Source organism: Drosophila elegans, unplaced genomic scaffold (genome assembly GCF_018152505.1).
Source record: "Drosophila elegans isolate 14027-0461.03 unplaced genomic scaffold, ASM1815250v1 contig_814, whole genome shotgun sequence".
Taxonomy (NCBI): Eukaryota; Metazoa; Arthropoda; class Insecta; order Diptera; family Drosophilidae; genus Drosophila; species Drosophila elegans.
This window is the reverse complement of record NW_024546167.1, coordinates 8,262,499-8,289,591: the sequence shown is the minus strand read 5'-3', so window position 1 is coordinate 8,289,591 and position 27,093 is coordinate 8,262,499. Positions and strand designations below refer to the sequence as shown.

General features: G+C 40.0%; 5 protein-coding genes across 6 annotated transcripts; 2 read left to right on the top strand and 3 right to left on the bottom strand.

The window, feature by feature from the left end:
- The first annotated feature begins 5,198 nt into the window (after positions 1-5,198).
- On the top strand, positions 5,199-9,400 carry LOC108138049 (basic salivary proline-rich protein 1-like). 2 transcript variants are annotated; one of them, XM_017260023.1, is made up of 3 exons: positions 5,199-5,330; positions 5,401-5,555; positions 9,272-9,400. In XM_017260023.1, exons 1-3 carry the CDS (start codon positions 5,223-5,225, stop codon positions 9,282-9,284), a joined length of 276 nt encoding a protein of 91 aa, XP_017115512.1. In that variant the 5' UTR covers positions 5,199-5,222; the 3' UTR covers positions 9,285-9,400. The 2 variants fall into 2 exon arrangements, with proteins under 2 accessions (XP_017115512.1, XP_017115513.1); XM_017260024.2 differs by having other exon boundaries at positions 5,401-5,568; positions 9,285-9,400.
- Positions 8,915-9,400, top strand: LOC108138047 (basic salivary proline-rich protein 1-like). The gene is made up of 2 exons (XM_017260022.1): positions 8,915-9,046; positions 9,117-9,400. Exons 1-2 carry the CDS (start codon positions 8,939-8,941, stop codon positions 9,282-9,284), a joined length of 276 nt encoding a protein of 91 aa, XP_017115511.1. The 5' UTR covers positions 8,915-8,938; the 3' UTR covers positions 9,285-9,400.
- Positions 9,401-11,115: 1,715 nt separating this feature from the next.
- LOC108138071 (vasodilator-stimulated phosphoprotein-like) lies at positions 11,116-11,704 on the bottom strand. The gene is made up of 2 exons (XM_017260046.2): positions 11,539-11,704; positions 11,116-11,482 (listed from the first exon to the last, which is right to left on the bottom strand). The coding sequence occupies exons 1-2, from the start codon at positions 11,683-11,685 to the stop codon at positions 11,249-11,251; spliced, it is 381 nt and encodes a 126-aa protein (XP_017115535.1). The 5' UTR covers positions 11,686-11,704; the 3' UTR covers positions 11,116-11,248.
- Positions 11,705-19,440: 7,736 nt separating this feature from the next.
- On the bottom strand, positions 19,441-22,069 carry LOC108138302 (tektin-4). The gene is made up of 3 exons (XM_017260457.2): positions 21,543-22,069; positions 20,793-21,067; positions 19,441-20,730 (listed from the first exon to the last, which is right to left on the bottom strand). Exons 1-3 carry the CDS (start codon positions 21,900-21,902, stop codon positions 19,608-19,610), a joined length of 1,758 nt encoding a protein of 585 aa, XP_017115946.1. The 5' UTR covers positions 21,903-22,069; the 3' UTR covers positions 19,441-19,607.
- A 246-nt stretch (positions 22,070-22,315) lies between these two features.
- On the bottom strand, positions 22,316-23,858 carry LOC108138303. Its single transcript, XM_017260459.1, has 2 exons — positions 23,690-23,858; positions 22,316-23,636 (listed from the first exon to the last, which is right to left on the bottom strand). Exons 1-2 carry the CDS (start codon positions 23,691-23,693, stop codon positions 22,423-22,425), a joined length of 1,218 nt encoding a protein of 405 aa, XP_017115948.1. The 5' UTR covers positions 23,694-23,858; the 3' UTR covers positions 22,316-22,422.
- Between the last annotated feature and the right edge of the window lie 3,235 nt (positions 23,859-27,093).

Sequence of the window (27,093 nt, the reverse complement as noted above, 5' to 3'; positions counted from 1 at the left end):
AATTATTCCTTAACTATTGGCCAAATATTTATGTGCAAATGGACGCCAAAAATCGATAAATATTATTAAACTTAAAAAAAAAACAAATGCAATCAATGATAATGAACAACCGTTCTGAAATAAATAATATATAAATGGAATACAAATATTCAAACGCCGATATAAATAAATCAACATATTATTAAACAGCAATAAGCGGTATAATTATTATTCAATTTCATTTAATGTTTTTTTTTTTGTGCTCAGACTTTAGTTTATTTGTGGTGTGCAGTGGTAGAAATTAAATAGCTTGAACACAATTAATTGGCGCCGTTTTGTCTGTCATAATGGATGTTCCCGTGGAATATTTTACTTTAAAATCAAAATATTGACATTCACTCCCAAGCACAAACTTTAAGCTTCAATTTTGCACTTTGTAAGGGCGCCAAGTCTTCCGGGTTCAATCCTGCAAGGCTTACCATAATGTTATTGGAGTATAAAACACTTTTCCTAATTAAAACCAATCCCCTCCCTCGCTGCACTTCTGTGCTATTTTTGTTCCTTTTTTTTTTTTTTGCCCGCCAAATGCTCAACTATCCTTTGGGCCGTGCCAAGAGCTTAACATTAATTGCCGTCTTTCATTTCCCTTCCGTCTTTTTGCACTCACCTGCCAAGCGGCGGAAAAAACGAGGGCCAAGTGAACGTAAAGTTAAGTAGGCAAACTGTAAAAGGTCTGATAAAAAAGTTCGGCGAATTGAAATGCCGCGGAGAGAAGACGACGGAATTGCAGAGCTAATAAAAAAGTTTTCGCTTCCTTTCGTATTAAGTGGACAATCTTCTGTTGCTGCCAAACGCGGGCTTAACTACTAGCTTTGGGCCTCAAGAAATTGCAGCATGTAAATGGGACAATTTTTTGGCAACATTGCATTCATAGTTAAGTTTATTGATTCATTGAGCTGTTAGCGACAATAGATCGGTTACCATTTTGGTCACAAAAATCAGGTATCTGGTATCAGGCATTTCCTCCTACAAAATTATAATTATATAAATCTAAGGTTGAAGATATAAGAGAGACACGAGTACCATATAACTATAGCTATTTTAAAAATTAATAAAATATGCAAGTATAAGCTCCAAATATAACATTCAGTTAAATAATATATGTGTGCTTCACTATTTTACAGAAGTGTAACTTATTAATAAAGCTATTAACTGAACTTGACCATAAATTTGACTAAGTTTGCTTCAACGGAATGTAGGTATGTTTCAAATTAGCTTTCTAATAAAGAGCCAAGATCTGAATCTGTTAATTATGGCAAATATTTTACGAGAATATTTCTGCCACAACGCATACCGGAGGTAATTTTCCGAATTCGAGTTTTGCTTATCGATTTACAGCCCATTTCGCCAGGATTGCGAGACACAGCAGCACATATATATAGAGGTCGACTAAAGTTGTGCTATTAATTAATTAAATTTTGACTACGACCATGCAATCAGCATCCCATGCCACTTGCCCCATGCCCCCCTATTCCGCAACCACTGCCCTTTTGTCTTTGGCTCTGTCTGGTATTGTCGCTGCACAAGTTCTGGTGCACAATTAATCCTTATTAATTATATGCTGCCTGTGGATTTATGGCAAGTTTTGTTCGTTGGCATTTGGCCAAGACATACATACGCAAACTTACACACACACACACACACACACACACACACACACACACACACACACAATCGAGTGCGTTTCTGGGCCAAGTAGGTTGCAATGGCAATGGTTGGCTTACCAACCCCCGTCATTGATATGCCCCCCCATCCTCGACATACCATTTGTCCCATCATAGTGGCCCCATCTCCGACCATCTCTCCACCTGCTGCTTCTGACAGCTGAGACCCCGACAACAACAAGCCAATAGCCAATGGCCGATAGCCGATTGTCCGGCAGGGGCCGGCTCACGTCGTTACCTAATCGCAGACAAAGGAGTCCTTAATTGCTCTCACCCGTTCGAATGTGCCCCAGCAAACAAGGAGCAGGCTCGAACACACACTAGGACAAACATCAATATGGCTTAAATAACTAGCTGCGACAAACAGATACATGATAAATCAAAAGGTACATCTTGTAAATAAATGTGCTTTGAGGTTGTAAATAAGTAATTAACACCTTATCAGGGTTTGTTTTTATTTATTTATATTTAACTGAATGCCTATACTAAATGCTTTAATTTTTGAATTAAATTTGCAAAAACTCAATATTTAAGCTTCACATTTTTAACATCTTTGATAGAACAGTTTTTTCTTTTTAAATATATGCAAATAAGGGTAAGAACTTTCAACAACGCCAGCAAGTTACGTTTTATTACATCCTCAATTCCTTGGCGACTGAATTCCATAAATAAACTCACGGAATGTTTCTATTCGGGCAACTTTTTGTCGCCCCAGGGGCTGTCATTAACTTAATGCTCGCTGAGTCCATAAAAGTCACAGATTGTTGCATATCAGCATCTTTGCCTATTATCAGTTGGTATCCTCATAGGGGTGCTCTGTGCTCTCGACAAAAATACTTGAATTGAAGTCTGTATATAGGTCTTGAATATTATTTACTTGGCAGAAACAGAGGTTATTATAGTTTAATCAGCGTAACAACATTTTATTTTATATTGAGTCAATTGAAATATGGGTTGCAATAAGTAGACAATTAGTAGTGATAAGAATTTTGATTGGACCATGATTCGTGATCTTGTTTCTCAGGAAATGCAATATTAATATATTCCTCTTTGAAAATAAATAAATGCATGCATTCATCTATTGATAAGGTTTTAAGCACTGTGCAAATTAGTAATCTACAATAAGATTACGTCAAAAATATAACTTAAATCATGAAATCACAATTTATTTATAGTTCTCTTCTGAAGAACATTTTTTAAGTTACGGTTTCAAGAAATTTCTTTCATTCAAAGTTTTTGAAACGGACTTTCAAGGGAATCACAAAGAGATCGAAATCAATGTTAACAAATAATGTGGTTAGTTTTCGCAATTTTCACGTTTTATCCATTTTCCCACGGACTGCGGCCTCACTGATGTTTGACAGCAATCAGAGCTATAAAATAGATTGTCATTATCTGCAGCGGGAGATTGGGTGATTTCTTTTTTATGTGGCCGAGTGCATTTTTTCCGTATTTGCATTTCATTTAAAATCAATTTAGCAATCAGTCAGGCGCATTTTGTTAAACAGTAATTAACATAAATCAATTTGAATACAGCTTGGTTATGTAAAAATGTTTATCCAATGGCCTGATGAGTTCACAGACGACATTAATTAGGCCAAATAAGAGAGGTTGGCAAACACAATGTGAGGGGAATATAAAAACGAAATTTATTCATTCAGTTAATTTAAGTTAAGCAAGGGTGAATTCTGGCAAATAATAAAACTAAAGTTTCTTTTGTTTTTGTATACTCTTTGTAGTCCTTGGTTATGCTTTTTACAACAATGTAAATGCTTTTTCATCTGCGGCAAATTAATTTCACATTAATTCCAATAAACCTCTAAGCAAAAACGTAAAAATTAATTAAACCATAGCAAACTATACAAATTTCTGTTTCGTCTTTTTAATGAAAACTCCAAATAACTTATTTATGTTATGGTCGTGCAAAAAATTCAACACTGATTTTCATGGTATTTTTTGCGCTTCTCTAAAAGTGACAATTGCCTTACAAAAACTAAAGCTGCGTAAAAAAATGAATAATTAATTTGTAGTGTGTCATGGTGGTATAGCCAAACAAAAAAAAGCAAACAAATATTGTGGGTTTTAAGTTAAGGCCGATAAAATCGATTACGTGTGAAAATGTTGAGGTTGAATACGTGTTAATTATAAATGGTCACATCGGGAGCGTAAGTCATTTAGCTAATCATTTATTTACTTGTTTCGCTATCGTTAAAAAAAAATGGCTCCAGTGAAGTAAAATTTCAGCAATTTCATTTAAAACAATATTGTGTTATTGGAAAAATAATCAACAAGGGTCATTTATTTTGGTTCGAGACACAATTGCAGATAGTCAAGGTCCTGTTTTCCACAGTCCCTGCCAGTCCTTCGATGCGGATATTCCATTTTTCTTGTGCCAGGCAACCAGATCTCAAAGACCATTTACTTTCGAGGCACACGACCGGAGCCATTAAGTGCAATTGTATTGCGTTTTCGAGACAAAACACTCATCGCCTGTGTCCTCTGCAGTGGCACATATATATATATAGAGAAAACATTGCAACTAAAAACCAAAGTGTGAAGATATTGAAAGCCTTGGCAGGCAGGCATTCTCCCACTATAAAATACCCATTGTAAATAACCTACGCATCGACAAGGACCCTCATTTCTCCTCCCAGCGACTGTTGCTCCTTGCAGATTCTGTTGTTTTTCTTGCCGCTTTCACTTTACACCCAGGCGAATAATTTCTTCCATATACCTATTCATATATGTATATATATATATATAGAGGCCAGGAGCAGTGGCAAACGGAGGAAAAAAATACTTCAAGTGTTCGCAATAAATTCTTTTAAAGCTTTTAAGCCGCAGCAAAAAGGTCTGGTGAAAGGGTGAGCAGTGGGCTAAGAGACCATAGGCAGGGCTCTGGAATTACTTACATAAAATGCGCTTTTAGGGCTAAGCTTGAGCACAGCCTCGCTTGCATCCATATCCATCATGGAGCGCTTAGGCACTTAAGCACTACGGTTAGACTCTCGGTGCTTAGGTTTCAGGGCCATCTTGGAGTGCTGCCTTTTAATGGGAGGAAGTCACTGATTTAAGTTCATTATGGCACCGTAAAGTATAAGGGGATCAGGACTTTAACAAAGGTAATGCAATTTATATTCAATTGGAAATGCTTAATTTTAATTTATAACTAAAACAAATGTATAGTTACAGAAGCTTGGAAGCTTTTAAATTAAAGTATTGCATTGAAAATGTTTTATTGTTCCAGACATATACAATTCTTCGAATCAAGTAAACTCATTTCGTTTCATCTTGATTAAATGGAATTAAGCCTTCCACATAAGTAGACCCTAAACTGTGATAAGGCATTATAAAAGAGCAAGACTTCTGTTCTTATTTCTCAAGAAATGCAGCATGCATTTATGCCTTATGTGCAACTGATAAGGCTGATCGGTTCATTATCAGAATGGTATAAAAGCAGAACAATTCGCAGGCAAAGTCACAGTGTCTTCCAGTCTCTCTCACACTTAAGAACTAAAGATGTCGCCTAAATTCGCACTTGCAATTCTGCTCTTCAGCTGCGTTCTCCTGGGAATTGCAAATGCCCAGCAATACCGCTACCCGCAACAAGTCTATAACAGGCCATATGTAAGTATAATATAGTGTCATTAATTTACTAAAATTTATACTATAATTGATCTTCCTTATTCTTTACTAGGGAGTCCGAAATTTGGGTGGCTCAGGCCCATTACCGCCAAACTTCCCCCCTCCGGAGAACGCTCCACCACCGGCTGGCCCTCCTCCAGATGCAACGGATTGCATGCCCAATCAACTGGCCGCCAAAACTCCTGACAACAAGACTCCAAGACCCAGGCCCCAGGGCTAGGAACAAATCCTATCTATAATAACTTTATAGCCTTAAAAGCATCAACTCATAATAATTGATTTGGAATGTATTATCTGTAAATTAGCAATTAATTTTTGGTTGTAATAAAGTTATATACAAATTTTAAAAATACAGAGTTAAAAAGCAATAGAATGTAATGCTAATGTTGCTAATGGCATTTAGTCAAGTATTTTTTAATTGCCTCAATTTAACTTTAAATTATTAATACAAGAAATATTAGGGAAGTTTTCTCAACCTAAAACGTTAAACTTTAATTTGGGAAGTCAGAAATTACGCAGTAATTAAAATCAAACATAAATTTTAACTTTGACCAAATGCTCCACAATCCTATTTAATCTTTTCACACTTGCTCTGGGAGAAGCACAACACACAAACACAAATGTCAAATATGACGAAATTCAATACCCCAGAACAGCGATAGATGGCATTCCTTGACATCACATTGAACAATGAAGGTCTCAATGCAATTGCCGCCTTTGTCCTTAATTGTAAATATTTTGCCACACACCTGATCCATAACATATATAGTATATTTGTCCACACCGAAGAAAAAATGTAGCAATAAGATTTAAGTAAAGAATATTTAAGAATATTTTACAACATGTTATGAAATTTATTCTAAATTAATTTGTTACGGCAAACAAATATTATTTTTTTATGGACAAATGGAAGAAAAGCTACCTTAAATAAATGTTGTTCCTTCGGGAGTTTTTCTAAGTGAAAATATGTATGCGAACAAGATTGTGTGAAACTTGGAGGACTTTGTTCGCCATTGATTTTGGCCCTAGGTGTTAAGATTACACAAATTGCAATTTATTTGTTTGGCCAACCAAAGCCAATGCAGGGAATCGCTTATATATCTGCCCACATCCCGCCGCCTCCGACTCAATCTCCGTCCCTCTCCTGCACTGATTAATATGTCTTGTGTTTTGTGTGCTTGTGTGATTGTGTATTTGCCTTTGTGTTTATGTTTGCATTTAACTGGCAAACTGGATTGGAATCGCTGCGAAGGGCCGACGCCGACCGCCCGCCCACTTCTCACCTGGGGGGCGCTCACCTTTCGGAACAAGACCGGATTGCGATATGCATGACCTAGACAAATATTGTGCGTTTGCAAGCACTTTGTCATTGGAGCTGCTGTCCTGCAGCAGCTAACCCTACCGTGCACGGCCAACCCAATGGACACATTTGTTATTTTGAAATATTTTGTTGATTTTGCCGGAGAAGAGTTGCCAGCAGGAAGGTTTCACATTTGAGGTTTTCATTTGGCTAAAAGCGGACACGCAAGCCAACCCATTTCTCATTTCTCACTTCTTTCTTCTTTGCCGCAGTGAGTGACACACTAATTGTTCGGCTTGTTGTGCCCCGAGATGCATTCACCAATTGCAATTGGTTTAACCTGGCGTATGAGTGATTTAATATTGAATTATGGCTTTTGATTTATTTCGCATTCACAATCTGTAATGGATTTATGTCGCCCTATTCGTTCTCTCCGATTCTTGTGTCTTCTGTTTCTCTGATTGCCAAAAACGGACAGAAAAAGAGGGTTAACGAAAATGCTAAAGCAATTGCAGAACATTTGCCGGACGGCACTTTGCCAAGAAAAATAAAGCTCTTGCCCAGTTCTTGGCGCACTCACCGAAATTACGGCTCTGGGGTGTGAACAAAATGCAAATATTACACAGCTCATTAAGCCTGAATTGGAATTGGGCATCCACGATTTTAGCGCCTAAAAAAATCTTGGCATCGTCGATTTCTTAAGCAAAGGCGAACTTGGTTGGGAAGTTATATTAAATTTAGTATACATAATCAGTGAAAATGTGTATAAGAATTTTAATTTATTTGGTAAAATTTGCTTGTCATAAACATATACTTATTTATAATAGAAGGAACCTGCTCTACTTTTCATATATTAAAGTTTTTATACACGAGAAAAAACAATAATCGCAACTTATAAATATGTAACATTATCTAAAAAATGTTTAAAAAAAAATATAAATCATAAAAAAATACATAAATTGAACAAGGTTAAATTGCCTAATAATAAAATTAGCTTTGTAAATAGCCTTGGCATTAAATAAGTACACTTTGAAACATACATCTAGGCAGCAGCTCCTCAAATCCCCATTCAATTGGCTTTCTCTTTCAGTCAGGTTTCCGAGGTCGTCTATTGCGGCCTCTAGTTAATTTATAATGCCCGACTTCAATGTTAATTTACGTTTAATGAATTTTAATTGGGCCCTTCCTAGTCCCAAAGCCACAAACTGCCCGCGCTGCCACCCAACAAAATTGACAAATTACATTCGGTTCGCAGAGTCCCTTCTCTAAAGTGACGGGGAAAAATGGAGTTTGGCCAGGGACCAGGACATTTTCGTCCTCCATGTCCTGGGCCTCTGCCATTTCGGTTCATTTTGTCGCCGCCGCTGTTGTTTGTTGTATTCTATTCTATTTCATTTTATTTTTGTTTTTTTTTTGTCGTTACTACGCTTGAAAGGTCCAAAATCGCGTTTTCAGTGTGTGTATGTCCGTGTTTGCCTAATCAAAAATTTCAAACACGTTTTATATTGGCAACGCAAAAGTCATTTATTCAATTTGCAAACCAGTTTTACGTTGCGTAATCTAATCAAAAAGGTTGCGACTCAACTCGACTCAACTAGCTGTGCCAGTTCAATGCCAGGACAATCCGGGTATACAAATGTATATGGCTCTATATGAAAGCCGCCATTCGGTAGGCCCTTGGCCGCTTGCCAAAACAACAGCAGCAAAAGGAAGGAAGGGACTTTAGTCGGCCCCCCTGAACTGTAACCAAAATAAACAAAGTACCAAAAAAGTTCAAATGTTGAAAACTAAAAATAGTAAATGGCTGACGTCACGGAAAACATTAGGGAAACGTAGATTTACAGCGAGAATGACCATATATAGTATATGGAAGGCGGCGCACTGAAAAGTGATGCAAACATGTTATAAAAGGCATTACTCAATGAGATTTTGTCACGGCAACAGTTCACTGAACTCGGATTAAGCGAAAGTATTTAAGGGATAGGTATAAAATTAACTAGATAAAACAATCTGAAGAGCCGAGCTCAATAATCAGGGACTGCAAATAATGATTGTTCATGTGTTTTCACTTCATCTTGATTATTTGGAAAAATGCATTTCACATAAATAGACCCTGAACTGTGATAAGAGATTCCAAGCGTTGTAATTTCTCAAGAAATGCAATATGCATTTATGCCTTATGTGCAACTGATAAGGCTGATCGGTTCATTAACAGAATGGTATAAAAGCAGAACAATTCGCATGCAAAGTCACAGTGTCTTCCAGTCTCTCTCACACTTAAGAACTAAAGATGTCGCCTAAATTCGCACTTGCAATTCTGCTCTTCAGCTGCGTTCTCCTGGGAATTGCAAATTCCCAGCAATACCGGTACCCGCAACAAGTCTATAACAGGCCATATGTAAGTATTATAAAATGTCATTAAGATAATAATATATATAATTTATTCAATCTTCCTTATTCTTTACTAGGGAGTCCGAAATTTGGGTGGTTCAGGCCCATTACCGCCAAACTTCCCCCCTCCGGAGAACGCTCCACCACCGGCTGGCCCTCCTCCAGATGCAACGGATTGCATGCCCAATCAACTGGCCGCCAAAACTCCTGACAACAAGACTCCAAGACCCAGGCCCCAGGGCTAGGAACTAATTGCTTTAAAAGTAACCACTTCCGTTTGACAATTGTAACTTATTTGCAATGTTTTGAACATACATATTTTCGATGTACAAAAATTATATTAAATTCTCAAGGCACAGCATAAGTTTTGTTGACTTTAATTTTATGAAATGGTTCGAAACAAGAAAATAGCAGTACAGTACAGTACTGCACTAGTTGTAAAAACATTTCATCCCATATAAATACAAGTTAAAATAAACGATACTTCTGTCAATTGAAAGTTCAAATAAAAATTAGGGAAACGAAATAGTCGACTTTTTGAAATGCGAAGTTCAAGCGCACAAATGTATATCATAAGTAGAGAGTAACTGGTAATATAGATTTAAAATATGTTTAACCCTGTTTAAGGTACAACCGATGAGCAATAACTTAAATATAAGAATAAGTGTTACAGTTATCTTTAGTAACACACAACGCTTAATACTTATATTTTTTACCAAAAAAATTGTTCATTGTTCATACGCCCCGTTAACACTATCACTCTTAGCTGCTTCATGCAAGTTTATTGTATGATGTCCAATTATTCCGCAAAATCTACTTTAAACTCGTTTTGCAATGGCTTGAAGAAGCATGGTTCCCCCGACAGCGATAAATCGCAAAGCTCTGTCTCCCGGATTCGTGTGAATGCACTCGGCAACTGTCTGAAATTAACCCGTCGCCAGCCCCGCGCACTGACACCTCCCAGAAATGGTGGGTTCCCGCTGTTTCCGATCCCCGATTCCCCTGGACAGACGGACGGTGCCCGATTAGTGCTGCGAACATGAAAAACAGATATGCTAACGTGGCAAACAGCCGCAACAATCGGAGGTAGACCTGCCACGCCCCCTGGCGGTGGGCGAACGGAGGGCAGAGCCAATAAAGTGTTTAACATTTTCGCCCGTACATTTTAATGGGGGAAATGAAACAATTTCGGTGCCAACGACATGCAGACGGTGTGCGATGGGTGATGGGCGGTAGGCGGTAGATGGGGTGCTGGGAAGGTGGGCGTGGCGCGGCATCCACGCCTATATGCAGATTAAGCGCGCATTTAACAATTTTACGCTGCATACATTTAGGCGGCGGAATCCTCAGCCGGAGTTTCAGTTTCCATTCGCTCGCCACTGCTGTTGCATCAATAAATTAAATGCAGATTTCCATTTTCGCACATGCAAGGGAACCAACACCAGCCCAGCGAATCCAGCGGTTCAATATCGCCACGAACTCGGCAGTTAGGAGTGGCAGGGAAATTGTTGCATGCAGTTAATTATTTTGCACAGGTTTTTGTGCAGTGCAACTTCCACTTGCCCCCAACGACTAATTGAAATAAAACATGCCCGCTTTCCGGTTTAATTAAATAAGGCCCAAAAATGACACGAAGTTGTTGTTCGACGACGACTTCGGCTGGCATTAATAAATTTCATTTTAATTGCTGCGGAAATTGCATTATGCAAGCGAGTGTAAGGCAAAATGTCATTTTCCGATTGCTGTCGTTCGCCTAGGTTTTAATCAACTTGATGTCTCGTTTTCCACAAATCAAATGGCAAATCCCACGCTCAAAGAGAAAACTTGATCGGAAGGCGTCGAGGAAATTCTTCGTTACCATTTTGCGGCAGGCGTGAAATTTTGGGCAACATGAAACAACAGCGAACCCGACAAACACTTAGCAAAATCAATATTAAGTTGTCATATTTGGATGTTTACAATTTTGTTATAAACTTAATGGAACAAAAAATTTATATTCAAATTGAATTTATTAGAACATCGCTGGAATCTATTGAGTTTATTGTTTTGCTACCCCGTAAAAACAAAATAATTTTCTTGAGTTTTCTGAAAAGCATTAGCATTTCAAAGTTTATATTGAATATTTATATTTTTAGACATTAAACATTTTTTTGTTTCAAAAAATATTATAGTTGTTAAAAATGCAATTAATATTCTATTAAACCTATTGTTAACCAAATCTGTCTTTTTTATTGCCGGCCAGTACATTGGGACCCCCGCAGAGATTGCAGCCACCGGATGGAAGGGGTGGACCAAAACCGAGTGGTCCACCTATCGGAGGAAGTTCGACACCAGGAGGAGGTCCAAGTACTGGTGGAACTCCAGCGTCAGGAGGAGGTCCTACAACCGGTGGGAATCCGTCTTGGGAGCCCTGTGCATTTCCCAAAGTCCGAACTCCGTAAGGCTAGCAAAACGAATATAATAAGATTAAAATATTCATATTGAGGAACATATTCTTACGCTTCTATTTTGAACCGGCCGTTGTTGAGGGTAATGATATTGTCGATTATTGTACGGGTATTGCTGATACTGGTAGTGCTGGCCGTTGGCAATTGCGAGAAGAACGCAACCAAGGAATATAATCGTAATTTTAAAATTAGACGTCATCTTTAGTTCAATGGAGAGACTGAAAGACACTGCCATTTCAGCAGACCCTCGGCCCATATTTATATGTTTATAATATGAGATTTGCAAGTCTTATCATCTTTACTCAAGAAAAAACGAAAAAAGGCCAATGGCATTCATGAACATTACAGAATTCTTTGAATTTAATCAGTGCTTAATTATTTGTAATGCACACTTCCAGTAAATCAAGATGATAACCCAGCTTGGAAAATTGTAATTAAAGAGTATTGTTTATTTTTATTTCTCAGAAGTGCGACCTATAAACAGTTTTCATCTCTCAAGCTTTTTTTGTATTTTGTTTATCTGAATGCATTACCTATCAGGCCCAAGTAAAGCAATGTACAAAATAAATCAAATAAAAGTATTAATATGGAATCTGTTAATTTTCGCAGTGCAGTGAAACAGAGATGTGTATCGGATGAACTGGAATCTGGATAAGGTCCATTCAAGCACACACACAGACATTTGGCGAACTCTTGGGCTAACCAAATCCAATTGGCCAACATTCGTATGCGATTTCAGCAACCAAATCTGGAAATGGAAGGGTGAGAATCGAGACCGGCACTATACGTGTGATAAATAAGGCTTTCAGTTGGGAGATGGAGGTCGATGGGCGGTGGATGAGGTTTCTCTTTTGCCTCAACGTTTTCCGTTTACCTGGCAGCCATTTTGACCGGCCAAAAACTTTCAGCTACCAAACTCCAACTGGACAACAATTTTCCTTTCGCCATTCGTTTTTTGCATTTTTTGTGCAGGTTTTTGTGGTCTCCGCTTTCCTTCGGTTCGGTTTCGTCCTCAGCTTTTAGTGAAATTTGCATTTTGCTTGATTTACGGAAAGATTTGAGGCTATTGCAACGCAACTTTGATGTGTGTATCAATTTAGCCAAGTGTTAAGGTTAAGGATTCGGATTCGGATTCGTATTCTGTTTCGAATTGCATTCGTCCGGGCTCCGCTTGTTGTTTGTCCTGGCAAACATTTAGTTATTGCATACTGGGGGTTTTGGAAAGCGGACAATTCTCCATCTATCCAAACAGACTGAGAGTGGAGCAAACGCTGATGGAGTGACCGCACAGATAAGTCAATTGGCATTGCATTTGATTGCAGGCGTTCCGGATGGGGATATTGTGGATGTGGAAGGTTGGTTTGTCTCTCTGAATATCGAACAGATATGTTTCATAGTTTAAGGATGGTTTTAACATGGCTTTTAGTTGATCAAAACTTGAGACAAAAATATTTATGGAATAATCCTGAGGTGACAAAAATCTTTTTAGCTCTTAAAAGTTAAACAAATAACTTTTTAAAGCTCAAGAGATATAATTTTTACTTGATTTGCGATTTAATTTTTGAAATACTTTAGACTTAACCCTTTTTTGTGAAGCTTATTCAACAGCTTTATAATTCAGGCAAAAATGGTTAAAAGTTTTCCTCTTAGTTTGGTGGTTCTACTCCCGGTATGCAAAATGGTTATTGCTGCCTCGATACCACGAATGCATCATTTTATAGATGCCCCCAACTCAAAAGCGCATTAATCCGGCGGAAAAACGTGCCATACTTTGTGGCTGTAATTTGCTTGAGCGCTCTCCTAACGACTTTTCTCACAAAAGTCATAACCTGCCAGGCAGACAAACGCAGACGAACAAACAAACAAACGACTTAAGTGCAAACAATTAAAAGACAAACAGCTCAATGCTGGCTCACACCCAAACACACAGGCAAACAAACACCCACACAGTCGAATTTCAGGGCACACATACGGTTGCGCAAACAAGGAATTCGCAGGAGTTGAATTTTTGGTACGCGGCAGAAGAAAAAGTTTTTTTCAGCCGGCTCAAAAGTCGAGCCATGACATCTGAGTCAGAGTTTTAACTTTCGGGGCTTCTCTTTTTTACACACTTTGTCGGCAGAGATTGTAAATGAGAAGTTTGGCGCAAAAGTTAGGGGGAAATTCGAGCTGGGAGTGTTATATGGATGTAGACAAGTGCAGGATTAATGGTACACACTCATATGATCTGTTTGAGGATCTAATAATAAATAAATTTTTGCGTTAAAAGTGTTTAATTTTCACATAAAAATAGTAACAAATTTAAGAGTCTTGAAAATCTATAAATAACTAAAGAGAAATCAAAAAATATTAACATTATTTATTTTTGATTGAGCTAAATAATTTTGTATAAAAGATATCTGCATAATCTTAAGTATTTCTTTCTTATATATTGGTGACTTTAATTACAGCGTATATCGGTAAGCGAAAGAGATTTTATTCAGATTTATGCAAACAAAGTGCTAAAAAAGAGCTTCTGTCGAAAATATGCTTTGCATTTAAATGGCATTCCCCTTTTGCCATTTGCTCAGACGTCTGTGGAGGACATTCGGGCGTAATTTCCAGAGAATTTCAGCCTTTCGTTGTATTAAAAAACCACCTCATTTCACTGCATATATTAAGTGTGTAAAACGTGTCAGAATCTGGGACTGTCTTCCCCTTTTTTATCGTACCTTTTCTTCTCGGGCATGTCATTCAATCATTTCTAGAGGTGGAGCGTCAACAAATTCCTGGTAATAAAATGCCCGACAATCTGCTCGTGCTGGAATTTGGAATTTTGATTTTTCAGGTAACGTCAACACATTAGAAAGCTGCGAGTGTGAGCTGGGACGCAGCTAATCTTTTGGCGACCGCCAAACCGCACATTAGCTGGGGTGCTGGGGTGCCGGGATGATGGGGTGGTGGGCATGGCCGGGATGTTCAGCAAACATTTCGGCCTGACAGCGGCCAAAAAATCGTGCATTGGCGATGATAACGTACTGGCCTGGACCCAGCTGACGTAGCCACGTCCACCGTCGACCATCGTTCCCTGCATATTCACGCCGCATTAGCGTTTGGTGGCCAAGCGTTCCGGGCCTGCAAACCGGACATAGAGCGGCGCATTCGGGTTTGGTTTCGTTTGGGGTTTGAGCTTTGGGCCGGGTCAGCAGCTTGTGGTTCCCCTTTGGCTCCTCGGTTGATGCGTTTGACACGATCCACTGATTTCCGGCCCGCTTTCCCTTTTGCCATCCTCCACCAACCTGAAGTGGGTGGCTCTCTGTTTGCCAACTTGCGAGGTAAACGTATGCTAATCGGCTTGTTTGGTGAAGGTGGGGCAGGAGGGGCAGGAGGGGCATGGGACATGAGCAGGTGATGTTGCCTGCGAAATGCATCAAATATCTGGGGCATTGCTTCACCGGATGGCAATCATATCGGTACGGAGCAGCAGTAAGCTCAGTCTCAATTCTTTCACAAAGCACAAATAGTTTATAATTATCTTGACCTTACGAACAATGTTTTCAGTATGTCTGAATAAGGGCATTGCAATGGGTTTTTAGAAAACAAATAACCAAACAAATAGAAACTCAAAGAAAATAATCCCTAAATACACAAATATTTTTTTGTTTTAGAAAGAAAGAATTTAATTTGATATTAATAATTATGAGGTAGTCAGTTATTGTTTTACTTATTACAAATTCCTTTTTTATTTAAATTAAAGAGCAAGCGCACATTAAACCGCAAAAGTTCCACGTTCAGGCCAAGCGAAGATATATCCCCGCCAACGGTAAAAATAATATCTTTTATTAGCATAATGAAGTCATAAACATTGCAACAGTTAACCCGCAAAGTCAACAAGTCAACAGCAGCAGATAAAATCAGCAGTCGCCCACATTAACTTCAATTCTCTCCCTCGCATACACGCACCATTGCATTCCTGCACTTTTGAACCCCCGTTTGAACCTCCTTTTGAACCCCACTTTTATACCCCTTTTGAAACCCCTTGCGCCCGATAAGCGATCGTACACAAAAAAAAAGAAGGAAAGGGGAACCCCATTTACATGCAACGCAGGCAGGGCGGAAACGGAAGTGCCGAGGCAGCTCTGAAATAATATCAAAAATGGCTGCCGGAGGCGGCAACAAAAAGTTGCAGCTGGTCACAAATCATCTTAGGAGCTACGTGCTGCAGCCGATGCCAGTGTTGTAAAATGCTAACGAGCCCCGGCAACCTTTGTTGTCCTCCCTCGCCCACTGCCCCGCCCCTTTTAGCCCATCCCCCCATCACCATCATCATCATCATCATCATCATCGTCGTCGTCCTTGTCGTTGTCGCCGATGTCGTCGCTTTGAGTGACTTTGGCATGAATGCGGAAGGTGGCCGGCAACTAATTTAGCTGCCTTTTGCGAAGTCAGCGGCATTTCATTTCCCCGGATTATCCACGGCTGGTGTTCTCGAAAAAATATATTCCTGAAAGAAACAATAAGAAGTATGCTGATATAAAAATGTAAACCTTTTAGTCCCGACTACATTTTATTGAGAAATGATATGAAGAATGAATTTAAAAAAGGGCAAAACTTAATAAAGATAAATTTCCTAAATATTTTTTTATTGTCTGGAATTAACTTAAGCACGCTTTTAAATTACAAGATTTCCTAGCCAAGCAAAGACATAAAATGTACTTTTTTGTTTATGAGCAAGGGCTTCAATAAATCATCATTACAAAAAGTGTACATCATAATTTATGTCACAGGCATTAAATGATTTTAATGAGCCTGGTAAATGCCGCTAATCTTCTTTTTAATATTAGGACTTTAACTTATCGAAGATGGCGAAAACATAAGAAATTGATATCTTAACTTTTCCAATCTATAGGTAATTTTGTACTGATTAGTGAATATCTAAAGAGTAATTGTAAAGTAATGGAAATATAACTAATCAAGCATTTATCAGGCCTGTCCCTTCGTTCATTGAAATATTTCAAAATATATCCAAAAATATATTGTGATTTCTGGCACTGTAAAATGATTAAAGAATGCAATGCGAAAGCGTTTCCTGGAATCCCCTGCCAAGGTAAGCGACTTCGTCTCAGTTTCAGCGAGGAGCAGCTGCTGGCACCTGTGTGCAGCTCAGCCAGCAGTTGCAGGCTGCAACTATAAAATACCAATTTACTCCGCATGCAGTTAGTATACTTTCTTGGCAGCCAGGCCCGCCCGACTCCGATCCCGATTCCGGACCCGGACCCAGACCCAGACCCGGACCCGAGCCCGGACCCTCCTATTCCGGCTGGCATTCCCATTCTCTGGCTCTTTGCCCTGAATCTGGAATGCTCGGATGCTGATGCTGATGCTGAATCTGGGGGAATGGGTTTTTCGCTCTGCTCTCTGGGTTTTTCTTTTAGCCGGAGCCATTTTATGTATTTTTATGGTAGGTTGCAGCCACTGACGCTGCTGCCGCTTGGCCCGGAAAGCGGAAACCGAAAATTGCTACTTATTATGTTACTAACTTTGTGTTGCCAACACCGCTCGACTCCTTCTGTGCCAACTCCTTGTGTGTTTGTGTGTGTTTGTGTGTGTTTGTGTGTGCTTGTGTGTGGAGCCGGGGCCCGTTGTCGGCTGGTGTGATAATGTCAGGTTTTGTTAAAATTAAATTGCATGTCTTGCTGCGTTGAAGTTAAATTATGGCCTCCCAGGGTCGAAGGTGTGGCATTCAACTTTACATCTCCAACTGAGAATAGTTTCACGAAAAGTTTTCCCTTCGAGAGTGACAGGCATACAACTTTAAACGGGTCGCAGACTAAAGCAATGGTCCATTAAAAAAACCCACACACAAAAATTCAAACGGACATCAAACAATTTTTTAAAGCTTCAATTTTTCTCGTTTTTTGGGACATTTTTGGGTTTTTTTTGGCACAGTTTCCCAGCGGGACGGCACAAATATAACATTTTTTGCGTTTCGCCACAAACAGTATGCAACAGATTTTTTCTTAGCCACATGGTGCCAGGATAAAAACAGTCGCCCATTTTGGCGAGCGCGCTTCAGCGCCAAAATGTATGCAATGTTTTCCTTTACTTGCCTGTTTTTTATTTGTAGTTGACTGCGATAACCACACGCTGTGATTTTTACCGGCATTACGAAATATTAACAGCATACAGCAAACATAAGAAAAACGATATTTCCTTTTTAAGACAGCCCAGGACTGAAGGAGAGTAAAACATTTGAGTAATGGCTCTTTGATGCCCCAGAGACTGACTTTGTGGTAATGGACTTGTTGGAAATTCAGATTCGTTGGAAATTTAAAGTTCAAAGTGCTTGTGCTGAAAGGCAGCAGTTTAAATTTATTTTGAAATATTGTATGGAAAAACGAGAAGACGATGTGAATGTTATATTTTTGAGTAATAAACTTTAATCCTATTATCAAGAGATTAAAATAGAACAAAGGTATTCCCTAAAGAGTTATAAAATTTTGCCTACTTGTATGACCATTAAAAATAGATGTCTTATATTTGTAAGCTAACCTAAAATAGAAATGATACATTTGAGCCGTAGAGATGATTAGGAGATGTTGTAATAAATAAATTATAATGTAATCTTATATATATTAAGGACTTATTTCTCTTACTTTGTTTATATATTTGCTTAATAATTAAAATGTAGCCCAAACAAAACCCTTAAACGATCCATCATCGAATGATTGTCCACCACAATCCTTGACCTTGGCATTAGAAAAAAATTGTAGTTTCTCTTAGGAACCCAACTAAAAATGTTTTCTCACATCAACCCTTTGGTAGTCTTGGCCAACATGAAAAACAACACGTTTCCTGGCAATAAATCCTGGTCGACGAGTGCTTTGCACGTATGCGAAAGGAAGGAAAATACGAAAGACAAGACCCTGAAACACACGCAATCCAAGACAGACAGGAGACATGTCACATTCTTAGGCAGTGTTTTTGTTTCGAGTGTATTTAAGGTATGGCAGAAACGAATAGGTAAATATGCAACTACAAGGTAAAACAGAAAATAGCCGCAATGAGCCATAACGTTTTCCATTTTCAATTGGAAATTCCAACACGCTGCCACCCAGTTCGCTGTGTAATTTATTGGCTTCCCAGCAGAGTCCCAGTCTCACATGTATTCCGATTTCCCAGAATCCGATGCAGGGGGATCGGGCCAAAGTGTCCCTACACTTGCTGCTCCGGGGAAGGCAAACATTAACGAATGTTCAACTACCTCCGTATCAATATCAATATCAGCCCGCTGCCCCGCCTCCTTTTGGCCGGGCGTGTATCTCTAAATTGAGTACGTGTTGTTCTAGCTGTTGAACGTGTTTGGTACTTGTACTTGGCCCAAACCAACACGTGTGTGTGCGGAGGCCGCCGGGAAACTTCCAACTGGCAACATATTTCTTTCAGTTATATGGATTTCCAAACGTGTCTGATTGCCCTCAAATGGCATTTTATTACATTTATTAAAAAGAACTTAAGGGCTTGGAGGCGAATACGGAAATCCGCAAATTAGATACTTAAATGGCATTGTTTTAAAAAGCCTTCAAACGCTCGGGGCGCCCAAAATAAATTGGCGTCGTTTAATAAAAACAATCGCCTCAAAATGATTCATGTTTGCTCAGATAGATGGTAGGACGGCTTTTCTACTTGGTTTTATTAATTATCTACACTTAGTGTGTATGTACCTGCTTAGACTTTGTTTAATGTTTGAATTAATGTTGGAATGGTTAGGTTTATATTTTAAGCTGCAGAAATCATGTTTAATAAGTTAAGTTAAATATGTCTTAAATTTAAAGTCAAATAAAATATTGTAAAAAAAGAACTAAAATATTTTCATAATTAAAATATGTAAAATCCTCAAATCAAAGAGAAAATATTTAAGTTGTTTTTTTTCAAGTTAGGGTATATACACATTCAATCCGTATTAAAGACATTATTTTAGTCAAAAGGACTACATTTATTAACGCATGTAAGCAATTGTAAATTTTGAATACCCTTTTAGTCGGACAACTATTAATAAAGCCCACTGCATTCTAATTGAACACTTGTCAATTTGGACACCCCTATCTGAAATTGAAAAGACTCCAAAATTTAGACACCCCTCTAGGATGTGGCAGAGCCACTTAGGGTGTTCGCCGAAGGATAATGCGATCGCATTAGCATGCACCGCTCCCGATCGATGAACAAACTGCGCCGCTTCAGCATGATTTCGCGCTCGAGGCGAGCCCGGGAATTGACCATGTCCGTCTTGACCCGCTCCGCCTCCTCGAGTTCGTGGAGCAGGGCCGAAACGCTGCTCTGGATGGTGTGCACACCGTCGATGAGTTCCTGCTGGGCCAGATCGCGGCAGTTCTCCACATTGGGGCGATAGCTGCGGTTGTCCATGCGCGTTTGGGCCACCTTCATGGAGGCATCGAAGGAGGCAATGCGCCGCTTCATCTGCTCAATGCGATTCTCCACATCGGCCAGGCCCTGCAGGATTTGCTTGAGGTCGTTCTCGAATCGCTGCACCGCCTCCTGGGTGCAATTAATCCTGGAGGTCAGTGCTTTCTCCACCACATCAGCTTGGCTGCGAATATCCCGGGCCGCATTCATCATGGTCGAGTTGAGGGTATTCCGCAAGGCCACCGATTTGAGGCGACACTTCTCGCATTCGTCCAGCGTTTCCTTGCTGAAGTGCTCCCAGTACTTCTCGGATGCCTGTTCAGGTGGTTGTCGCACTGCTCCTGGTCGAAACATGATTATCCTGGAGCTGTTGTTCAAGCCCGTATTCAGGGTATCGATCTCGTAGGCCTCCTTCTTGTCACTCCAGTCGTACTCCAATCGCTGACGAGCCGTTCGGTTCTCCACCTGCTGGGTATCGAAGTCATCGAGCGTCTTCATCAGCAGCCTGCGAATCTCGGCAATCAGGGCCAGCTCATTGACCAGCTCCTCCTCCACCTGGTCGCGAACCAATTCGGTATCGGGCCTTGTGGCCCTCTTCTCGATGCACTCCTTTGCAATGGACTCGGGGACACCCAGCACCACCATGGATTTGCGCAACTTGATGCGCTCCACCTCCATGGTGGAGATCTCATCGGCCATCGCCTTGATCGCATTCTCCAGAGTGTTTTTCCATTTGCCAATCAGTTGCGAACGGATCCTCAGCTTGTCGGTGGTCTCATTTTGCGACTTGGCCACCAGGGCAGAGAGTCTCAGGAACTCAGTGGTCGAACTGAAGCGGTTTCTGTGGAATGAGTTTTCGAGGCTTAGCGGGTTTCTGAAGATCGTTTAGCTATATATCCTTACTTATCCGCCTTGTCCAGACTTTCGTTTACGACCTTCACTGTCTCGTGATTCCTGGAGCGCCATTCGTTGGGACTATATCGGGTTATGGAGTAGCGATCAACGACGGGCCTTGTGCCCGTAATGCCCGCCATGGGACTCCAGTCCACCTTGCCGGATGCCCAGGGACCGATGGGACCCATCGGCATCAGCTGGTCCTTGTGCGGCAGCTCGTCGCCCTGTTGAGGCAAATAGCACGGCGGATTTCGCAGATCATCCGCTTCGGGGTCCATTGTGCGCTGTAACAGATAGATTTGTTCACAATTAAAGACTTCACTGTAGCTAAGGATTTTAAATAGTTCCTGTATTGGAGTTATCCCTTGTGAATCATTATTATTGGATTAGTACGACCGTAAGATAAAAATCAAATCAAAACTACATCATAAATATAAAATAAAATATATATTTTTTGCTTTGGATCTTATTAATGCAGTTGTAAGTTACCAAAAATATATATATCCACTTTTAAATATTTTATTTGCCAATATTCGGATTAAATTTTAAATTTTTAAAATTTAAATTCAAACTTAAATATAATGCATTTTTTTACATTAATTCAAATACTTTAATATTAAATAGTGATTTTTTTGTGCTATGTATTGTACGAATATTATGAATTAAAATATTATTTCAATTTCAAATATATAATAATATAATGGATTCAATATGTTGGTATTTAGTATTACTATTTCATTTTTGAATAAGTGAACTCACCGCAAACTGCATCTCCTCCATTCTGAGGGGCTTCTGCGACTGATTGTACTGTTCTGCCCGAATGTCGGCCATCTGCATCTGCTGCTGGTCAACTCCCGCCTGAAGGTCGCCCTGCAGCTTCTGATGTTCTTGGGCGGGACCAGTTATGTTTTGCAGCAGGTGCTGCTGAGCGGCCTCATCGGGGTGCGGGGTCAAGGCGACGAGGGCGGGCTGCGGTGGTTTCTTCAGGCGGTGGGAGGGCGGTTCCTCGGGCAGGGGACAGATCAACGGGGCCGGACACGCCGATCCCGGATTCAACTCAATTACCCTGCCCTTGCACTCGGCAATCACCTCCGGCGACTTGCTCTCCAGGCAATTCATCTTCTAACAAATCTTGCAAAATTAACAAAAATACAATTGAGTTTTAGGGAACTAGTAGTGTGTTTCGTTTGGTGTTTGGGGCAGACTAAAACTGAAAATTTCAAGCGATTGTTTGAAGGTCGCAAACAAATCAATGGGTTGCTGGGTTTCCTTACTGTTGATAGCTCGCTTAATGGCAACGGTTACTATTGTATTGATAGGATACATTTTTATAATGGTAAACACAATATATGTTCTTTAATTTTCTGGTTCTTATTTGTTTGCTTAGTTGTGTTCTTTTATAAAACTGTTTATTTTTTGGTTTTAATTTTTAAAGATTTTATTTTAAAGTTCTCAGTGGAATAATGAAGGTTCTCAAATAAGAATAATTAAGGTGGTCGTCCACTCTAAATACTTTCTCATCAAGAGCAAAATTTGACGTGTTTAACTTTAATTTAAAACCAAGAAACTTTTAACAAAAAATATAATAATATAAGCATGGATGGAACTGCTCTAAGCACTATGAATTTCGAAAAAAAACCTATCCTTTAGCCATGTTCTGGAAGAACATGATGGAGAACTCGAGGACATTGCTGGGCTTGTAACGCAGTAGATTAAGGACATAGTCCTGCATAAAATCGGCCAGTTGCGAATTGCTATTCAGATATTTGGTGGCATTCTCGTAGTTGAGGGCCTTGAGTTCTCGAAACTTTCGTGACAGCTGCTCATTTTGGCGCCACATCAGTTCCAGTTTGGGCAGAATGGTTTCCTTTCGCTTCGGCGGCATACAGGCGGCGTGCAGGAGATAGTTATAGCCTCGCCAATAATGAAGTACTATCCGACCCGCAGGGGTCATGAAGGTCTCGGCCACATCCTGCAGCTCATCGTTGAAGCACTGCTGGGTGAGAATGTGCACGACATTCTTGTAGGTGCGGTAGAAAATGCGCACTACCTTGCGCTCCTTGGAGACCACTAGATTGCACCGCAACACCCGGCCATACAAATTCATTGTGTAGTACTCAAAGTTGCCCACGAAATTATTGCAGACCAAGTGGCGCATCAGCAGCATGATGCCTCCGTCCAGGACAAAGATATGATCACGATCCTTGATGTCGATACGAGCCTTAAACCGCTGCACCTCCTCGTTGATCTTCGTCTCGCGAATTGCGGTGAGCATCAAATCAGCATGGTTCCTCAACTCCAGCGTCTTCTCCACACGCGTGCTATCGATTCGATCGAACTCTGACCTCTTCTCGCAGATCAGCAGGAAGTTGTCATCGTACTTGCCCTTCAGCTGGTGGCCACACTCGACCAGGCCCTTGCCCTTCTTCATTTTGCTGCTGCTGAAGATCACGTAGCCATCGTAGGCCTCCTCCACATTCAGACAGAAGCGCCCGATTTGCTCCAGTTCGCGCTCGAAGAAGATCTTTAGGTTCTCGTTCAACTTGCAGTTCGTGTTGCGCAGCTTCGAGATGAACAGCTGCTCCTTGAAGATGACCGCCTGTTTGGTGGGCAGGAACTGCTTGGGATTGATGCCCCAGTCGCACACCTTGTACTGATCGTCCGACGGCTCAATGGGCTGCAACAGGGCCGAGATGATGCTCGACACACTGATCTCGTCCTGGGCATCCAGCTTGTCCAGCTCCTCGCAGGCATCGTTGGCGGCGCGTTTCTTATCCGGATCGCGAAATTGGTCCAGGTCACAGGTCACAAAGAGCGGAGGATCCAGCTTCAGTTCCTTTTTTCCATCGCAATCTATAATAAATTGTTATGTGATTATAGGTGTCCACTTTAACTGTATTGCTTACCCATTCTTCAAAATCGTACAGGCAAATTTGATATGTTCCACTCTTTAAAATTTCGGTTTCCCTAGTTCAAGCATTCAGGAGTGTTTCAGCAAACAGAGTTTTCAATCTCAGATATTATGATTAACTTTAAATCATTAAATATCAGAAGCTTTTATATTGTTCGCCTCATTCATTGAAGCTCAGAGAGAGAGAGAGAGACAACTACATGGATGCTGCTTGGGATTTTTTTTGGTTATAAAAATACGGTCACACTGCCTTTTTAACGTTAAGTTCAAACGTTAAATTCAAACTTTATGGTTTGTTTACTATATTGTGCTTATTCCGCTAATTTAAATTTTCAAAGGTTTTCAGTTGTTACCTTTTAATGGGAAAAAATATTTCGTATACTTTTAAGTAGCGCATTTTCATTTAATTTTGTCGTCAACTCCAATAAATGAGCAAAATTAGGGATCTAAGCACAATCTTACTTAAAAAAAAACTAAAAAACATGTAATATTTTTAAAAACAAAGCTTAATGTTTGCTTGGACTTTACGTTTGTTGGTATATTATATCCAAGAGCTTTAAAATACCTCTTACACATATTGCAAGAACTCATAGCCAAGACAATTGCTTTTTTTGAGTACCTCTGTTGTTGTGCTGGCCAAGAACTTGACTTGGCAATTAGTCGGAGCACCTAAGTAACGCTTCCCCGGGAACTTCTTCAAGTGAGCAGCTCCAGCTCCTCTAAAGTGGCCCCAGGGCACCACGATGCCATCAAAATTGGCGCTGCAACAAGCGAAGCAAACAAGAAGAAAGCCTGACATGGCTCGTCAACTAATTGCAAGGCCAACAGCACTTCAGACGACTTAAAGAGCGACAAACAGCATGTAACACAGCCGGAGTTTCGGGTTTGACAAGTGTAAATAGGACCAAAAGGACGACTTTGTGTGTGTGTATGTGTGTGTGTGTGTGTGTATGTATGTTGTGTGCTGAAACTTCAATGGAAGCGACTGTGGACTGTGAACGAATGGACGGCAAATAAAGGCGTCGCAGGACGAAGGACATGCTCATTGTTGTTGCCTTATTAAAAGGCAAGGAGCGTGTGCGAATATAAACAGTTAAAGGTGGAACCACACACACACACACCCATAAGAAAGGCACAAAGGGTAAACAATAAATAAAATGACCGGCCTTCGAAAGGCCGAGCAATATTAAATTTGCTATTAAGCTTGTAATTATTTGCTGAGCCGGAAATGTAGGCATCTGCCCGCTGCCTGCTCCTTCGTTTTAACAACGCGAATTACGCCCGATGAAAATGAAAATATAAATAAATTATGCAAAAGACAAAGACAATGCGTTTTATTTTCTTTCCCTGCCTTCCATTCAGGCTGGAGATCTTTCGTTGTCCGCTTATTTCACAGTCAAGTAAACTTTGAAAGAGAGGATACTCGACAGGACAATGGAGGCCCAAAGCTTTGGGCCGAGGACCGAGTCTTGAGTTCTTCCCCTGCACTGAAAACTTAAAGCTGATTTAATCAACATATATGTTGATCTTAAACTTGGGTCGAGAATTTAGGACAAAATATAGTAGAAGATTGGCTTATTGTTATAATTTAATAATGGCATAATCCCAACGTTACTCACATATCAAAGTGATTATGTTAAAAGTACCCGTTTGATCAGAACTAACGACCTTGATTATGTTTAAAGTACCCGTTTGATCAGAACTAACGAAAGACCTTAATTTATTTAAACCCATTAGAGATTTAAAAATCGAATTCTCTCAGTGCTTTTATTTACGCTGGAATTCTCATTAATTTGTTATGCATTTCTCTCTACGCGTAAATTAACTACAATTGTTTCTGGGCGACGTCCACTTACATTTAATCTTCATCTTCATCTTCATCTCTACACACTTTTCATTCGTTTGGGCCATTCATTGCGCATTCATTTCAGGCCTCGTTCATTTCCTTTGCATTTGTTTTGCATTTCTCGTCATTGTTCGCCCTTTAACCTGCCCCCCAACCGCCCACTGTCCCGCCCCTTGAGTGCTAAAATAAATCAAATGTACGAGTGTGTGTGTGAGTGTGTGTGTGTAGAGCCAAAAAGGAACTGACAAAAAAAAGTAGAAACGAAAACGAAACTAAAAAAGCGAAAACAAATCTTAAATGAAAATTGTAACCGCTGCGGCTGTGCAAAAAGCCATTGGGAAAAGCGCTGGGAATGGGAAAAGCGGAGGGAAAATGGTGGGCGCGAAGGGGAAAACTGTTGGTAATCTCCAGGCCCACATGTATCGGGCTTGTGGGCTTTGGATTGCGGATTGTGGATTGTGGATTGGGTGGTGGTGGGGGCTTAAGGGTCAGTAATAAATGTCATGATATGAAATTTATTTACGCGCTGCGAAAAACCAAAGCAAAGGAATGCAATAACAACAGAGCCAAGGACCAACGACCGACGACCAAGTACCAAGTACAAGAATCGGAATCGGAAGGACAATGCCGCAAACAATCACACTCACACACGACACAGTGCTTGGCCAAATCGCAAGGACAATTAAAATGGAATGCCAAAGAAGAATGCCGAAGGGCCAAAACGGATGATAGAAAACCTTGATTCAAGCAGGTTATTGAGAAGAAGGAATAATTGCTTAGTGCTTCTCAATTTTTAAAAATCCTATTTTTCACGTGCCAAGAATATTATGATTACCCGATATGATTTACTGGTGGTTACACACGATAATTCGACATTACGTTACAAGCCTAACACAATTTTAAAGCGTTATACTTTTAAAAATTGAAATTTGAAACTATAAACTATAAAAAACAAAATTATGTCAACACTGTATAATAATAACGATTAAAAATTAGTAAAGTTTTATTAAAAATATGCATAAATATTTTTGATTAATTTGAAAAACTACATAACTAGTTTGGTTCTATTGGAAAAAAGTATTTCCGAGCAAAAAGCATTCTTAAAAGTCACAGATACATAGTTTCCAAAATATTATCTCTTACACTTACACAGCAAAAACTACCTTTGACAGCCTTATTTTATAGTAATAGTATTAAATAAATAAGTCCCTCGTTTAACTAAAAGCCTCGTCCAGCTCACTCACTCGAAGACTAACTCTACAACAAAAATGTTAAAGGGACTGACAACGTCCTTCACAAACACACCTGCAATTATACAGGAGATACGCAACAAGAGCCGAACAAAGAAAAGCTCAGCTTCTGTGCTGATAGCAAAGTAAATAATACAAATTCTCGCAATTTTTCTGTAATTAACACATCCCCCAGTTAAGCAAGTCACACGTACCATGTATCATGCAAACTCTCCCTCGTTCGGACTGAATGTCGAGCTGAATGTGGGCAGGATGGGGTAAGAAGGACTTCAGGACCGCTGCGGGCATGAAACCCCAGCCAGG

Excerpts from the sequence above, each read along its gene's own strand:
- LOC108138049 (XM_017260023.1), top strand. The coding sequence starts at position 5,223 with ATGTCGCCTAAATTCGCACTTGCAATTCTGCTCTTCAGCTGCGTTCTC. Across the intron at positions 5,331-5,400 it reads AAGTCTATAACAGGCCATAT|GGAGTCCGAAATTTGGGTGG; the intron begins GTAAGTATAATA and ends ATTCTTTACTAG.
- LOC108138047 (XM_017260022.1), top strand. The coding sequence starts at position 8,939 with ATGTCGCCTAAATTCGCACTTGCAATTCTGCTCTTCAGCTGCGTTCTC. Across the intron at positions 9,047-9,116 it reads AAGTCTATAACAGGCCATAT|GGAGTCCGAAATTTGGGTGG; the intron begins GTAAGTATTATA and ends ATTCTTTACTAG.
- LOC108138071 (XM_017260046.2), bottom strand. The coding sequence starts at position 11,685 with ATGACGTCTAATTTTAAAATTACGATTATATTCCTTGGTTGCGTTCTT. Across the intron at positions 11,483-11,538 it reads GGCCGGTTCAAAATAGAAGC|CCTTACGGAGTTCGGACTTT; the intron begins GTAAGAATATGT and ends TCGTTTTGCTAG.
- LOC108138302 (XM_017260457.2), bottom strand. The coding sequence starts at position 21,902 with ATGAATTGCCTGGAGAGCAAGTCGCCGGAGGTGATTGCCGAGTGCAAG. Across the intron at positions 21,068-21,542 it reads TGGAGGAGATGCAGTTTGCG|CGCACAATGGACCCCGAAGC; the intron begins GTGAGTTCACTT and ends TATCTGTTACAG. Across the intron at positions 20,731-20,792 it reads AGTCTGGACAAGGCGGATAA|AAACCGCTTCAGTTCGACCA; the intron begins GTAAGGATATAT and ends CTCATTCCACAG.